Here is a 17,325-nt window from a genome sequence, read left to right as displayed (position 1 = left end):
TCTAGGAGTCTCCCTTTGGCCACAATCATGTCTAGATGCATTTAGGATTTAATTGAGATGTCATTATCCAAATATATACTGGAAATTCGACCAAAATTAGTGCGTCTAATTTACTATATACTAAACGTGAGTTCTACTGTAGGGTTGTTCACTCGGGATTCAAAAAGACACTTTTGCCCATCATTTTCTGTTCAGTTACATACCTGCCATTCAGTCTGGGTAAAAACTAAAAAGGCCCCCGGCTGCAGCTCTGGATGCTCTCTCTCTCTCTCCCTCTTCCCTCATGAACTATTACCTGAGAAGGAGAGAATCTTGGATGCTTCTCTGCTCGGCTTAATTTAGGGTTAAATTCGTGCTTACCCAGTTAGTAATTGATTTGACGGTGAAGATACAAAACTCCAGAAACCAATTCCTGACCGATCTCCATCTCCCACTGCTCTCTTAATATTCAAGTTCATCAGACTTCACAACAATCAGGTAATGATTCCTTGCTACATTTTGTGTGCATAGAGACTTTGGGTATTGTTAGATAATCTTAGTTTCCTAGAATTCCTTGATTCATTTTTTTTTTCATGTGATTGATGCTTTTCTGGGTCTGGGTAATTTAGAGACTTGGGAGTGAGTGTTTATGAATTTCCATGTTAGATTGGATGTAATTTCTGGGTTTCTTTTTTTCTTCATTTGTATGAGTGATTGGGAAGAAAAAGAAACAGGCTTGGTTTTTATTTTCAAAATACTAATTTCTCTTCAAACATTATATGTGATCCAATATCCAACCTAACAAAATTTTAATTCAGTTATTTCATACTAATTATCACATCTTTCACATTGCAGACAAGATCTCCTTATCAAGCACAGGAAGTGCCGGATTGCAGAAGTAAAAAGCATATTTATTTATATCGTAGTATTGTACCTTTTTTTGCTGTAATATATGACATATAGTGAATGATTGCCAGATTGTATTTTTTTTCTTTTCTGCTGCATCCATTAGTTGGTGCTAGAATTACTTTGCTTTATTGAAGCATGCAGATTGCTTCTGCAATCTATATCAGTCAAGTTTGTTGGTATTTAGTTGAAGTTGGTTTTGTTTTAATGCACAAATGTTTGCTTTTAAGAAATCTGGAAATTAACATGTCAGAGCTCTACCAAGGTTGCTTTTACTAAATGGTGAACAAAAGTGAATGACTAAAACACAATCATAACTCAAAGGAAAACCTAATCACTAAGGAGCCTCATTGTAACTGGTACACATTCCTATTCCATTAACACACTTGAAACCCAAACCCAAAACCCTTCATGTTGTATCACATGTTTACTTACTTTGAGTTTGTTGGTTTTGTTCTGATCTGTTCCCCAAGTATTCATAAACTCTTCTCAGATGTACTTGCAGTCAATTTTCATTTCTTTTTCAGGCTGAATCTAATCCATCCGTGTAATTTAATTTCAGGGGAAATATTCCGTATTTTTCCTGTTACATGCTCTTTTGGGGAATTTGTTCTTAGTTTGCTGGAAGTCTATGTCATATCTATTTATTAACATTATAAATTGCTAACTATTTTCGTATCGATATCCTAGCTTTCGGAGAAAGCACTGGAAGAATGTGATGATGGTTTAGATTTAGCAATAAGAAGCTTGAATCAGCTATACTTTTGTTTGGCTGCAAATAAATCTGGTGTGCTGTCAGAAGCAGGTTTCCAATCCCAGCCTGAAGGTATGGATAGTTTCTTTTCCTGTTATTTTAGTCGATGTATTGCTTGCTTTTTATCAATCTCGGTGCTTATTGTGAATAGAAGTATCTACTTAAGTCATTCATCCCATCTCCATGAACTGTTGTAATTGCATTGAACTTTTTTTTAATGCTTTTTGTTTGCTTAGGATAGTGTAAGTTGAGATTAAGTGTGTGAAGGGTAAACTATTGCGTACTGGTCTGTATATATGCATAAAGAACATTTCGTCACTTCATTTACAGTTTGAGAACAAGGTTTTAAACCAGCTTTGTCCATATCTACCTATATGACAGTTGACGAAAATATATGATATCTCTTAAATACATAAACAATAACTATATCCTGCATATCTACCTCATTTGTTCAGTCACCGTGTTAGAAGGAAAAACAAGCAGTTAATCCCTCTTTACATACACCTATTTGATTATACACACTCTTCGCACATGTAGAGGGTCAACTGAAGGTCAGCATATTTTCATGATTTTTAAGTAAATTGGATATTAATTCATGAGTTAAACTGATTGTGGCATATACTGGCATTCATGCAGGGTGATAAAATGTAACGTCCCGTATCTCAATTACCCGTTTACTAGTCATTTGGACGGTAAACGACTTTTATTTTCACTTTTACTATCGTTTCAATACGTTTAGTGGCCCTAAAAGTTGACTTTTTGTTCGGGTCAAAATTTGAGAAAAAGTTCTTCATGAAAGTTGTAGGGGACGTTAAACCGAGCGCGTGCATATGTAGTACGTAAAAATTGGACTTAGTATGTGAGAGTTATGGCTAAAAATGTAGAATTTACTGTTCATGGTAAGTTATATATATATGGAAATTACTGTTGGTAGATTTCTATTTTTGGAAACCTACCCAACCGGGTAACTCTCCTTTCTCTCTCTCCCCGACTCTTTCTCCCCTCTCGGCCCGATCTCTTTCCCCTCCGGTTTCTTCCTCCTCCGGCCGACCCAGGACGTAATCCGGCCACCCTCAAGCTCGGTTTCTTCCCCTTGTCACGTCTGTGGAGGTATATTACGGTGATTTGGCCGAAGAAGCTCGATTTGGAGCGGAGGAAGCTACGGTGGCAGTTAGCCATTTTTGCCTATTTCCGGCGATTCAGGCCACCTCCGGTCACCATTTTGCCGTCGAAGGCTCGGTTTTCGACGGAGATCATTTCCCCTAAGGCCTTGCATTCCAATTTGCTGTGTAGAGGCAGAATCGACAACCTAGGGTTTGGAATTTCTGGGTTTTCTTCACCGGTTGATTTCGACTGTTTCAAGGTAAAATTAGATTGTGTTGTAGTTGAGAAAAAGATTGGGCGTGTTGAGTAGTTGTTGCTGCCGAAATTTGGTGGCCATCGGAGGTGGTGGCCTTCGGCGCGTGGGCCCCACGAGCCGTCACTGTAGGTTGCGCGTGGAGGCACGTAGGGGTGCTTTTTAATTTCAATTTTTAGCTTATTAAATTCTATAATTGTTGTAGAGGTTAAATATGTGATTTTGGTTAATTTTGGGAGAAGTTTGACATGGATTATGAATTTCCGAAGTTTGGGAGTTTCGGTTGTTGAATAGTGGGAATCCGACCTTCGGATTTCCCTTGTTCCGATATGGAATACATTAACCGACGGATGGATTTTAATGGTGAAGTTTGATTGGGTGTGGAAGAGGATTGGAGAAGTTGAGGTTGTGGGTTTTGAGATTAATTATTGATTATCGTAAATATTTATCAAATTGTTGTTTACGGATTATAATTGTGTACAGGACGTGATACCGACCTATCGCTCGACGAGGATCCTTACGCTTGGATACCACGCTAGCCGTATATCGTGAGTGGACTTTTGTTTTTAAGTAATTGATGCATGCATTATTTTAAAAAAATATGCTCTATTTATTCATCAATTTACATTTCGGGTATGAGATTATAAGTTGATTTCGTATTATCTCATATTAATACTTTGATTATTGATTCGTTTCCGAAATTGCTTTTGAGTTATAATCTTAATGGTGAAATTATCTTTTTTCCGAGGTGATTTCCGGAATTATTCTCTAATTATATTTTATTTCGATTTGAGACTTTTAAAGGAGTTTCAAAATGGGATTTCGATGGAGTTGTATTTCCTCTTTTTATATCGACTTCGGTTTTGGCATTGAGAATGCCTTGTTGTTGATTTTGGAAATGGATTTTGTTCCGGTTTACGAATAATATTATTTCTGCCTATTTATTTTGAATTTGAGATGATCTTGGCGTGCGGGGTCACGTCTTTATACACTTGGATTCTTATTTCGTGAGATATGTGGGGAAACTATACAGATTTATTGGCTCTCTACGATCTTCTTCCTCACCATACGCGAGTCATGTGAATAGGTCTCCTCCTCACTTACTTTGTGTTTGTGAGTGGTAGTGAGGTAGCTTTCTCCTCCTCACGTGGGTGGTAGTCGAGGTGATATTCTCCTCCTCACACAATCTATGTGTGAATGGAAGTTGAGGTTATTAGTTCTCCTCCTCGCACAATCTATGTGTGAGTGGCAGTCGAGGGTAGGTTGAGCCTGAGGGGCTCCATTCCCGTATGGTGAACCCATTTTCCCCATGTTCTTTTGTTGTTGTTCTTGACTAGCGGAGCTAGTCGGTCTTTTCTTAATTATTGCATGCATCGGAATTTATTTTAAAGAAATAAATGTGGGAAAGTATAAAATCCTTTTTTTTACAAAAATTGTTTATTTTTGTCCACTCACGCTAACGTTCGTTTTTATGTACTTTCCCCTGGGCCCTTCGGTTTCAAATGCCCAGTTCGCAGTATAGCTGTTCGGCTTTAGGAGTTGAGGCTTAGCACCACCGCTGTCACCTATCCCTCGTAGGTTACTTGCTAACCTACTATGTGTATCGTTGTTCTTTTGGTTCTAGATTGCTCTGATAACCTTGAGATTTTTGTATAAACATTGTAACCTATGACGTGGTTGTAATTTGTGTTAATGGGATAATTTGATACTCTAGATTGTGAAGTTGTGCGGTTTTGGGAGCAGGGTGACTCCAGGAGTTTTGGGAGGGTTGTTTAGAAGTGAAATTGAAATTCTACAGGTTTTGGGTTGCCCATTTTTAAGGGAGGTTATGCCGAAATTTTTGGTAAACCTTCTTTAAAGGTGGGTCCCGCGGGGCAACTTCGGATTCCAGGGTGGAATCCGGGGCGGACCCTGTCATAAAATGTCCAAGCCTGAACTATTTGTGACAGCAAAACATCCGGGTCGAAACCAACCAAGAGATTTGTTTGGAAAAAAAAAAATCCATAAATACAAATATAGGCAATGGTGTTCGTCATTCAATTGGAAAATATGATTTACAGTCCAATTGCAGTTGGCTGCAAAGATGTTAGTTGGTTGCTGGCTAATCAAGTTTATCTTTCGATGTACATAAACATCTACTGTGGCTAGCATATCTAACTTTTGAAATCTAGCTAATCAGATTTTTGAACATGTAAAACAATATATAACATTTACATATAATATATAATGTAGCAATGTATATAAATAATGTTTCTAAATTCAGTAGCACTGAATCAAATGATATCGCTCATATTTCCACAGCATCGCGCGGGTGCACTTTCTAGTATAGACTCCAAATATGATTTTTATCCATATTTTCTTGTCAAAAACGACTCCCAATCCATATCACCTTTGTATAGGACGTTTTGGACTTCTTCTAGATACTTCTTGAATGTTCTTGGGCTCTCCTAGTCCACTCAGGTATCCTAGTGTTATCAGGACTCCTTATGCAATCAGGTTTCCTAGTCCAATCAGGACTTCCCATGTCATCAGGACTCTTAGTCCAACAAGGAGTTCCTTGTTCAACTGGGACTCCTTGTCTCATTACGATTCCTTTTCCTGGTTTGAGTAGGTTTCCTAGTCCAACTAGGACTCTACATTTTTTGCCATTTTTCTTCATTTCTCCGAGCATGTTTCCTAGTTGACTTAGGATTCCTACTTTGACTGAGATTCTTTCTCCTTGTTGGATCAGGAATACTTCATTTCTTCATTTCAGTTCATTTTTGCATCCCTTGTGCTTTCCATGTATTTCCAATGTCTCACATGCTTCTCATGTTGTCACGCCCCTGATTTTTAACACAATAAAAATCGATATATAATCCCATAATTATATATGCGTGATGGTTCAGCCATCAATACAAAATACCTGGAAACTTTTTCCCTTTAAACCAAGTACATATTGATGCCCTAAAACCCACTATGTCAATATTGACCCGCTCTACAGAGTCATATATTACATAAGCTTACGAATTAAATTGTCACCACAAAATAAAACGTAAATGCTCCTCAAAGCTTACTACACAACGGAAGTCTTTATCAATGATAAAGTCACAAAAATGGCTTCCTACCGTAAAGCTGCAAAGACGCTACCTCAGCTTCAGCCACGATTATCCTGACCTGCAGGATTAACCCCTACATCATTGAATAGTGCACCAGGTTGCCACACAACAAACCAGGTAAGCTTATGAAAGCTTGTATGAGTAACTCAAAACAATCACTAAACAACTCATACCAAAACACTACACCGCAAAGTGAATCAGACAATAGTCAAATAACTGTTGTCTGAATGAAAAAAGTGCCGTTGTCTAGTAGCCTGTCGTCTGATGGGCCTCAATCAGACAACAGTTAAAAACTATTGTCTGATATTCACTCAGACTACGTGTATAGATGAATATATGTCGTCTGAATTTTCCAAATGGCTGATAATATGGTTAATCTGTTGTAGAGTATGATTTTAGACAACAGTTTATTAATAGGCTGTTGTCTGAAAGAACTTCAGTACAACAATGATTTCAGCAATGTGTTGTGTGTGATGATATCCAACAACCCTTCCTTAACTGACTGATGTATGAAGTATATGAGAGAAAACAACTTTAAGAAAGATGTGTTGTCTGATATGAATCTCAAACAAGAGTACATTTTGTCATCGTTGTGTCGAGTGTAATTAAGACATCAGTGGTTTTAGAAATCTATTGTCCCAAACATTTATCCTACAAGTAGGTTTCACTTCTTTCAGTTGTCTGAATTGCATGGCAAACAACAATGTGTTGTTTGAATATATTGTCTGAAATATGCTCAGACTACACATACAATTTTCTTTTGTTATGTTATCAGAATCTCACTCAACAGTTTGTTCAGTATATGTGTTGCCTAAATGTAGTAGGGACGAGATTTACAATTTGTTTCTATTGTTGCAAGTAGTTCTAGACAATGGCTACTTCATGAATGTGTTGTCTGAATAGATTTCAGACAATGTTTGTTTCTTTTTTATGTACCATTGCGTTGTCTGATAGCTATGGATACTACAATTACTTGTCTTATATGTGTTGTTTGAGTAAAATTAGCACAACTGATTTCTAAAAATAGACAAATATGAAAAATTTTGTACAAATCAGTTCCAACATCATTTAATAGCTGCTATACCACATCATTCTCATACATTGCCATATCCAAAACATACCAAAAATTACAAATTCATGTCTAGACATCACAATCCAGCCATCCCAACCGAAAGTAGCCTCAATTTAGCAAGTAATGTATCTTGTAAAATCAAGGTTACCAAAATACTTCTCCAAACACATAGTACTGCTTACATATAAGTTTTAACTACAAACTTCGCCCACTCCGTTCTGACCTCATCAATATGCTGCTGAGTGTAAGCTGCTTTGCCTCTTCTCTCCCACTAAAACAAATGATTTTGCACTTAGTATCCAATAATGACAATATATCCACTAGAAAACATGCAAAATAACTATGAAACAATTTGAACAGATTCCAAAACTGTAAACTGAACAAATTCCAAAACTGTAAACTGATCCACCACAAGTTGTTTCAAAATTACTATAAAATAATTCAGCAATAGGTGATACAGCTAGCTATGCAACAATGTAGCAATATGTGATACAGTTAGCTATGCAACAATACAGCTAGCTATTGCAACAATACAACAAATCATGAGTCCATATTGTTAACATGCAGCAATACAGCTAGCTTTGCAAATTCTGGAAAATTTTGCATGATACAGCTAGCTATTACAACCAAAATAAGTAATACCAATATAATACAGTTTCGTAACATGCAGCAATGAGTAAAATAAGTATCTCAGCTAGAAGCAACCAAAATTTTAATAAGCATAATCCACAATTTCAATAACCATAATTCAAGCAAGTTTTAGTTACCTTGCTGAAAAAGTCCAAGTTCTTATCCTCCACTATATCCTTCATATATCTCATTATGAAATATCCACAGTCTTTGTCAGTCCATTGCTCTGGAATACCCTAAAAACATATGAAAAAAAAAAAAAAATTCGAATAGTCAACTGCTTAAAACTAACATTATAAAAAAAAAGGTTTCATATATCGTACCGCACAATTTTTCCAAGTAGTTGCTTTTCGGCTTTGATTTTTGACTTGAGCATTATGTATTTTGATGCCGCTTTAATATTAACAAAAAATTATGTTAAAGAACAGAATATGTGCAACCAAAAACATGATATTTAATAGTGGGACTTGTTAAAAACTAACAACTTACTTGTCCACAATGTTCTTCCATTCTCCTATAATGAGTCTCCTCTTCAATGGATCCATGAAGTAGACAGTGTCTTCGTCAGGCTTTATTATGGTCAGCATCCAGTGACAACTTTAAAAGCAGAAAACAACAAAATTCATAGAGTTATATACCAATTGCAATATTCCAGCAGCTTATCAATTTAAAAATGCATTTATACAATATATCAAGATTACATACCCAGAGTTATATGGCAACAAAAAAATCTGGCCACGCTTTGCGTTTTTCATCCTATTGGCTATTGCACGAGAGCGCTCAATTGGATTACCAGACCCAATGGCACCAATATCTGAAGTGTTCATAAATCCTACCATCTCCAACATCTTTGATTTTTTCAACAGACCATAAAGGTAACTACAAATCAAATAATATATAACATTAACACCAATTATCTGGACATGTGTACTCTTAAATTCCAACTAAACCAAGTAAATTACCTCATATAGATGCATATGATGCTCCCTGATACTTCCTTCATGGTAACAAAGTTATTAATATCATTTTTAGCAACAAAAGTTTTTGATGCATGTCCGAAAATCTTTTCATCAAATGTGCAGGTAATTGTCTTCCCACTTGTCAGTGCTTCTTTGGCCCATATGCATACTATTTTAAGGGATGCAGGAATCTGTGGTGCCAATGATGCCATGTCTAGATCTTCCTCATCATCATGTTCTTCTGCCCTTTTTCTCTTCTTGATAGATTTAGTCTTTGCTGCCATCTCCTTATGTAATGAAAAAAGACAAAATTTGTATAAGCATTCTCATTCTCTTCTAAGAGGTCAATATAGGGGAATTTAAATTAAGGGTATAAGTAGAATTTGTTACCTTATGTGCGGGAAAAATTATCAAGTCTTTAGGCCAGGCTACATAAGTCCCGATAGCATCACGAACAATCATTATTTCATCTTTGATTGGAAATGGAAGCAAAGCTTCATCCACTAGAGAGCGTACAATTGACACACGCACGTTTCCCTCCCCCAACGGAACACCATGGATAAGCTGGTCGTTCCTCTCAGCATTGACTTCTATAATCGTTGCAATAGCTACAATATTATTAATTGAACTTGAAGCCAGCTGGCACTCTGTCCCAATTGTCTGTGCCTAAAAAATTATTACAAGGTCAATCTGAGGGCTAAGAGGATAAGAATATGTAGCAGATAAAGAGGCATCTAAGTGGGGCACTATAAGATAGTTGAATATATAACATGGCACCATAACACAATTCAATATAGCACACATTTACAATTACCTGAAATTCAGCCTGCTCGATTTCCAGATCAACCATGGCAGAATTTGAAACTTCCTGCTTCTTAGTAGCATTCAAGTCCACACCATTAGTGGGATTCACATCTTTCAGAAGCTCCTTTTCTTGTTCTAACTCCAAGCATTTTCTAACAGTGCTATGGACAAGATTTTCATTTCCCTTGGCACCCTTCTCATGCAAATTTGAACAACTTCCTTGTCCAAAACCGACTTGCTTGTCAATGGTGGAAACTTTGGGGGAATCTTTTTCCACAATCTTCCCGTCAAACTTTGCTTCTAACCTCTTTAACCTCTCCTCCCAAATTGCTCGTTCTTCAGCCAAAATCTTCTCTCTCTCTTGTTCCATTATCTTTTGAACACTCAACCTAACGCTCTGTTCAACACTTTGTTTTCGACGTTTTGGGAGGTGAAAGTAGGCAGCTTTAGGCACATTTGCTCCTACTCCTCTTATTCTTCCAGAATGTTCAGGATTGCCTAATGCCAATGTCAACACATCATCTGTGCCACAAGTGCTTATCTCTCCCTCAATCTCTTTTTTCTTCAATTCAGCCTGAAAAAGTATAAGTGATTGGGGTGATATATCAGATGGTAGTGATGTTGTATCATTAAATTCATAATGCCTTTAACAAACCAAATATACTTACAATTTTTTTGGCTTTCTCCTTTACTGAAGGATCTTTAAACCCACCGTTCTTATCTTGACGTGCTTTTATCCACATTGTTGCACGATCAAGTTCAAATTCATCCATGGTTCCAGACTGCAAAATTGATTAAATCAATATCTAGGAGCAGATTACATTTAGATAGACAAATCAATATGCACAAACCTAGAAAAATAAAGTTGATTACCAGTTCTTCCTCCAATCCAGCGTATCCTTTACGTGACATCCTATGAGGATACTTGCTTAAAGCTCGTTTCCTTTTTTGTTTTTCATGTAGTTCCTACACAACAATGTCCAGTCAATTAAAGCTTAACTTCTAAACACTAAATGCAAAACCAAAACATTAACATAATAGTTGTTACTTAACTTACCATGAATGAGTCGGACAACCTATCCTTTACAAAAATCTCCTAATCAAGTTGATTAATAAAAAGATAGTCATCTGGACGAGGCTCGATAAGTTCAGGGTTATCCTTATATGGGAGAATGTAGCGAGTGGTCAAGTGGCTCTTAAATTCTCTCCATTTCTGGGATGCTGACGATAAAACCATTTTTTTATTTTCTGGACGCAACAAAAATGCCAACTGCAAACATGAAAATAGTGGAAAGCAAGATATAAGAACCTGAACATGAAAGCATATATGATATTCATCATTTCAGAGATAGCAAAAGAAGGAAAAAAAAAAAAAAAAAACCGGATTCCATACCCCAACGCCTTCCCAGATTTTGTTTTTGTCTTCCATTAACACATCCTTCCATGTAGGTATCGAGATTGGAATCTTCTTGCGAGCTAACACCCCAATATATGACTGCATTTCCTTACCAGCTTTCCCTATGGGTTGTCCTTTCTGGTTAAACTTAACTGTCATCCTCTTTCCAACAATTTTTCGTCTCACAATACGACACATTGTTACACAACCCCGTTTAAGCAACTTCAGTCCTGGCCTATTCATAGCCTTTGAACCCTTCAATCTACTTCGTTGTTTCAATGATGCCTTTGTGTAAGCTTGCACCGAAGCCTTGGTTCTCCTTGTTGCTGCTGCGGATCGCTTGGTTCTAGTAGACTTTGTCATTCTCGATTGAATTTCCCTCATTTTTTTGGCCATTGCCAATGCTTGAGATGAAGGTTTTCGCGTTGAAGGCGCCATTATCTAAAAACAGAAACCAAATACAGTTAGTTTTTCACTTATGATATTATAAATGTATCCTGATAATAATTAACAATAATAGTTCATAACATTTAAGGCTGCGAAAAGTAAATGGGAATTCAACTATTTTGCATTATAAAACCAACAGTCAAGAACACTTCAATACATATTTCAACGTGCATCAAAACTAGCTGCCTATAGTACAAATGAAAATAGAAGAATCCATACATCCCCTAATTTAGATATTTAGATAACTTTAGTTATCATTTATCAACCCATATCCCTTCATTCCCTTCTCGCATGTAGGAGTTCTGCTCATCACCGACTGTATTTTCATCTGTGTTGATGGGTGGCATTGTTGCTATATAGGGCTGCTGCTCAACTTCTAGATTTCCAACCTCTTCTTCTTCAACATCTTCCATGTGAGCATAATCTCTATCAGGACATGTTATAACTACTGACCAGTTCTCATCAATAGGATCCTCTACATACCATACTTGTTTCACATCCTTACCTAAAACAAAAGGATCATCCACATGACCTATCCTATTCAAGTTTACCAACGTAAACCCAAACTCATCTACTTTAATGCCCTTTGCATTTTCAACCCAATCGCACTTGAACACTGGAATTCTGAACTTTTGATAGTCCATCTCCCATATTGATGTTATTACTCCATAAAACTGCATGTCATCACTCTTAGGATTTTTATCCTTTGCACTAGCTACTTGTAAAGCTTCAGCATGTAGAAAAACACCGCTGTTCTGCACTTTTCTAACATTGTCTAGGTCCTTAGTATTGAAACGAACCCCATTAACCATGTAACTAGAAAATGTTGGTACATCTGAATTTACTCCATCTGCAATCCACCTCAACGTTTCTGAGACACGATTATTAGGATCGCCCAATTCTTCGAGAACCTGTGAAATTTTATAAATAAATTAATGCACAACCACTTTGAAGTAATAATCACTAGTGTACATTTGAAATCAAAATTGGTACTTCTGTCTACAACACTAACCCTCTCCTTTATCCACTTGGCAAAAGTTAGATTTTGCTTATCGGTCAGCCACTTTTCATTTTTTTGGAACCTAGGATACATATGCTTCAAAAGCTCCATATGTTCTCTACAAACACAAATATACTTATTAGTACTAAAATTTTGAAGTTAACACATAAATAAAAAATAAATAGTAGCTGAAATGTGTACAAATACTTACTGGAAGTATGGTCTTGCTTCTTCTGTATTCTGTAATACATTAAGGTGTGCTAGCTCCAACTCTCTTCCAAAGATAGATACAACATTAGCACCAGATAAGGGTTTGCTGCAGCTTTCACAAAATATGCCAACCGTTGGGATGCCCACTGTATCTTCACCAGAAAGTACACGATCTGAGCAAAATTCAACTGCTTCTTCAGCAATATAGGACTCAGCAATGCAACCCTCTGGATGGTTTCGATTTCTAACATAACCTTTTAGGGTTTTCATGTACCTTTCAAAAGGGTACATCCACCTAAAGAATACTGGTCCACAAAGCTCAACTTCTCTAACAAGATGAACTGTGAGATGAATCATGATATCAAAGAATGACGGTGGAAAGTATTTCTCAAGCTCACAAACGGTCACAACTAGATCTTCTTGCATTTTCTTCAGCTTTCTAACATCTATGACTTTACTACATATAGCCTTGAAAAAGAGGCAAAATCGAATGATTGCAGTGCGGACTGGTTTCTCCAAACTTGAACGTATGGCAATAGGTAGTAGCTGCTGCATCACCATATGACAATCGTGTGATTTGAGACCAACCAGCCTTAGGTCATCCAAGGAAACAAGACTCCTTATATTTGAACAAGTGCCATAAGGACCCTTCATGTTGAAAAAAGACATGCACATTGCTCTCTTCTCTTCTAGAAGCAGATTCCAACTTGCCAAAGGCAGCTTATCCTTTTTTTTCCCAGGTTTTGGTCCCAAAGCAGTCCTGATACCCATGTCCACCATATCCAACCTAGCAGCGACCCCATCTTTTGATTTTCCAGGAATATTAAACAATGTACCGATAATACTATCACATACGTTTTTCTCAATATGCATGACATCAAGATTATGTCGAATTGGAAGAAATTTCCAATATTCAAGCTCAAAGAATATAGATTTCTTCTTCCAACAAGGTCTGGTTTCATCTTCTAAACCCTTGTAAGTTGGAGGAGGGTATTTTTTACCGAATGGCCAATTCATACCCTCAACCCTTTTTAAGACTTCTTCTCCACTTAAAGGTTCAGGTGCTGTATCAAACTCTGGTAGGTTGTTGAACTGTTTAGTTTGCCTTCGATATGGATGATGGCGTGGTAACCATCTCCGGTGAATAATATGGCTCATTTTCTGTCCATGAGATAACCGATGAGGTTTTGTGTTCTCACAACATATAGGACAACCATTGTAACCCTTAGTAACACTGCCTGATAAGTTCCCATAAGCTGGGAAATCATTAATTCTCCAAAACAGGACAGCTTTGAGTTTAAAGTATTCTCCCCTAAATGCATCATACACTCCATCTATCCCATCCCACAAAACTTTTAAATCATCAATTAAAGGCTGCAAGTACACATCAATGTCGTTTCGGGGTTGTTTGGGTCCAGAAATCAACAATGTTAGCATCATGAACTTTCTTTTCATGCATAGCCATGGGGGGAGGTTATACGTGACAAGTATAACTGGCCAACAAGAATATTTACTACTCAAAGAGCTGTGGGGATTAAAGCCATCAGATGAGAGTGCGAGTATAAGGTTCCTAGGATCATTTCCAAATTCTGGCCATTTTTGGTCTACTAACTTCCATGTAGGGGCATCTGCCGGATGCCGCATAAACTCATCCTTCCACCTTTCATTCGCATACCAAGTTAGGTTTTTGGAAGTTTTTGTCGATTGAAACATGCGCTTAAACCGTGGGATTGGGGGAAAGTACCACAATACCTTCCCCGGTACCCCTTGCTTCTCGACATTGTCTTTGCCTAATTTCCACCTTGACTCCCCACATGTAGGACAACTAATCAAATCAACATGCTCTCCTCTATACAAAATGCAGTAATTAGGACATGCATGTATCTTTTTATAGTCTATTCCCAATGAAACCAAAGTCTTTTTGGCCTCATAATGTGAACCTGGTATCTCGTTACCTTCAGGAAGAAACATTCCGATCATGATCAACATGTCAGAATAGCATGTATCACTCATTCCATGCTTTGCTTTAAGGTTATAGGTTTGTATAAGGGCATTTAACTTGGTGTGCTTGGTACAACCAGGGTACAAAGCTTTATCCCCATCCTCGACTAACTTCATAAAGTCATTCGAGTCTACTGAAAACTGCTCATCCTCCTCAGCATCGAAAAACTGCTCATCCTCACCAGCCCCATTTTCTCCCTGATCTCCTAACTCTATATTATCTGCTCCATCTCCCTCTTCTATCATATCTATAGTAGCTTCAGATAGCCCTTCATTGGCATTCATCATTGCCCTAGAGGGTTCTCCGTGCCATACCCAATCTTTGTAACTCTCATCTATACCATTCCAATTCAAATGATCCTTTATGACCCTAATTGAAAACATCCCATCTGTGTTCCCACATTTAGCACAAGGACAGGATATATTTTCGACATCACTAGCATTCTCGAAAGCAAACTTAAGAAATTCCTCAACACCTAGCTCATACTTGTGTGATCTTCTATCAGCATGCATCCAAGACTTATCCATCTTAAAAGAAAAAAAAAATTGTGTTCAAAACAAGACAAAAAGAAAAAACAAACAAACACAAAATAGAAGAAGCCAATTGAAATTAGATGTAACAACTAGTGACTAGGTTTCCATTCTCATAAATACCATGAGCATATCGAACAATACGTATTATCTCTTTCCTTTAGTGTCCAGATGTAGACCATTGATAAACTTGGGATAACTAAGAAAAACAAACACCAACTATGCATCACATAAGTCACAACCATAAGCTATTATATTGTAAGGCATATATACAACATAAGGCACAGAGACAACTCAACAAACTACAAGGCATGAGGCATATTTATAAGTTCATATCAAATAAGAAAATTAGAGACATACTTTAGGATAGGAATCTTAATTCAGTCTAGCAACCCAGATGACCTTCTTCAAGCCTCAGATCTTGCGGTATCAATCTTCCCTATCAAGAACAACAGATGAACAATTAAAAACTTAGGCAAGGTTGAAATTATAACCAACATGTTATCACTCAGTGCTAATATCAAAATAAATGCAAATTGAAAACAAATGTGAATATGCAATCAACTTGCATATCAACTTATGCAGTCACCTTCATTTAAAAGTAATGTAAACACACGCCCAACCTTTAGGAAAATACAACGATAACACTACACCATAAGGTAGTCCATTGTCTCAAGCTGCTACATAGAGCATGAAAGTTTGACACACTAAATGTGCTACATATCACTATATGAAATACACATTAAATCTGCTACATATCACTATATGCAATACACACTACCAGCCATGTTTCTTAATGGAATTTTATTTTTCATAAAGCATCCATTTTTACACACGAGACGAAACCATTTGATCACCCTTTAGGTATCACCATATTAGTAACATCTAAGGTCCTCACAACTCAATCCCATAAATCAGACATGCCATCAAATTTAGCAATAAAATTCATTTACAGGATTTAGGTGAGCTAATGAAAGCAATATCCATTTGTTTAGAAAGGAAAGATAGAAGTATCTTCAAAGAAAAGAAAACTTACTATCTCCAAACTGGTGGAAGCTTCTTTGGAGTCCTTATCCTTCCTGTTCCACTCCAAATGCTTCCTAATGGAGATTGTCTTCTTAATGAGGTGGTACAAATCTTTTAAAATTGCAGGAGCAAGACCTAACAAAGCACAAGGAAAAGATATTATTCACTCATGTCTCCAAAAGAAAATATAGCAGGGAAATGACAACCTACAAACCAAGCCAAATTAATCAACTATAGTGCAGAAATATAAATTTTAGGTCTAAATAAAGAGGAAACTAAATATGTCAGGACTTGCTACAAATATGAGTAATAATGCTCTATATAAGAGGTAAACTTTTACTAATTACAATTGGAAAAGAAAATCAACAAAACTACAAGTCTGGCAATTAAATGCAAATGATCGCCTATGTATTTCCCAGCCCACAGTTCACAACTTAAAGCTATGTAACTCAAAGAAGTAAAGATTTTTATAGACAATTAATCATTAATATAAGTGTAATATAATGAGCGAGAAGCAGATTGGGAAAATTATACTACATACATGAAGGTTTGACACACTAAACACACACCATAAGCTTAGATATACCAAAATCATCTGGGCATCTCAAAGCCTAAATCTTTAAACACACTAAACACATACGGTAACATAATACCAATCCGTAAGATTTCTAAAACCCAACTTAATTAAAACTAAACCCAAATAGATCAAAAATATGCATATTGAGGAAGAACCAAAGTTCAATACTTTGGTTGGATTTGGGCGTTGTTACGATCTGGCAATTTTAAAAATGAAAATCGATGAAGGTATTTAGATAATCTGAAGCAAACTTCATTAATATTAGAAAAGCATTGAACTTTGAATTGTGAAAATTGTACCCATGAATCAATAAGAAACCATAACATCAGAAAACCCAATTAATAACCCAATCAAGACAACAATATCAGACAAAATGAAGAACTGAATAAGATTGAGAAGTAACAAAAAAGAAGAACTTACAGGGAGGAAGGGAGAGAGAGAGATAGAGATGGAGGCTTAATTGAGAGAGAACCGCTATGGATAAAACCCGCAGTGGAGAGAGAGAGAGGTGGAAAGAGGTAGTCGAAAAAGGAGGCCGTGATCGATGTAGAGAGAGAGAGATCGAGGGGGTGATATTC

General features: G+C 36.8%; 1 protein-coding gene across 1 annotated transcript; it reads right to left on the bottom strand.

The window, feature by feature from the left end:
* Positions 1–11,656: 11,656 nt before the first annotated feature.
* Positions 11,657–15,141, bottom strand: LOC112194642. The gene is made up of 3 exons (XM_024334856.1): positions 12,614–15,141; positions 12,415–12,520; positions 11,657–12,313 (listed from the first exon to the last, which is right to left on the bottom strand). Exons 1-3 carry the CDS (start codon positions 15,139–15,141, stop codon positions 11,657–11,659), a joined length of 3,291 nt encoding a protein of 1,096 aa, XP_024190624.1.
* Positions 15,142–17,325: the final 2,184 nt, after the last annotated feature.

The sequence above is a fragment of the Rosa chinensis genome, chromosome 3 (genome assembly GCF_002994745.2).
Source record: "Rosa chinensis cultivar Old Blush chromosome 3, RchiOBHm-V2, whole genome shotgun sequence".
In the NCBI taxonomy this organism is placed as follows: Eukaryota; Viridiplantae; Streptophyta; class Magnoliopsida; order Rosales; family Rosaceae; genus Rosa; species Rosa chinensis.
Note: the sequence above shows the minus strand (reverse complement) of the source record. Positions and strands in the feature narration are given on the sequence as shown.

Excerpts from the sequence above, each read along its gene's own strand:
- LOC112194642 (XM_024334856.1), bottom strand. The coding sequence starts at position 15,141 with ATGGATAAGTCTTGGATGCATGCTGATAGAAGATCACACAAGTATGAG. Across the intron at positions 12,521-12,613 it reads GAAGCAAGACCATACTTCCA|AGAACATATGGAGCTTTTGA; the intron begins GTAAGTATTTGT and ends TTGTGTTTGTAG. Across the intron at positions 12,314-12,414 it reads CCAAGTGGATAAAGGAGAGG|GTTCTCGAAGAATTGGGCGA; the intron begins GTTAGTGTTGTA and ends AAAATTTCACAG.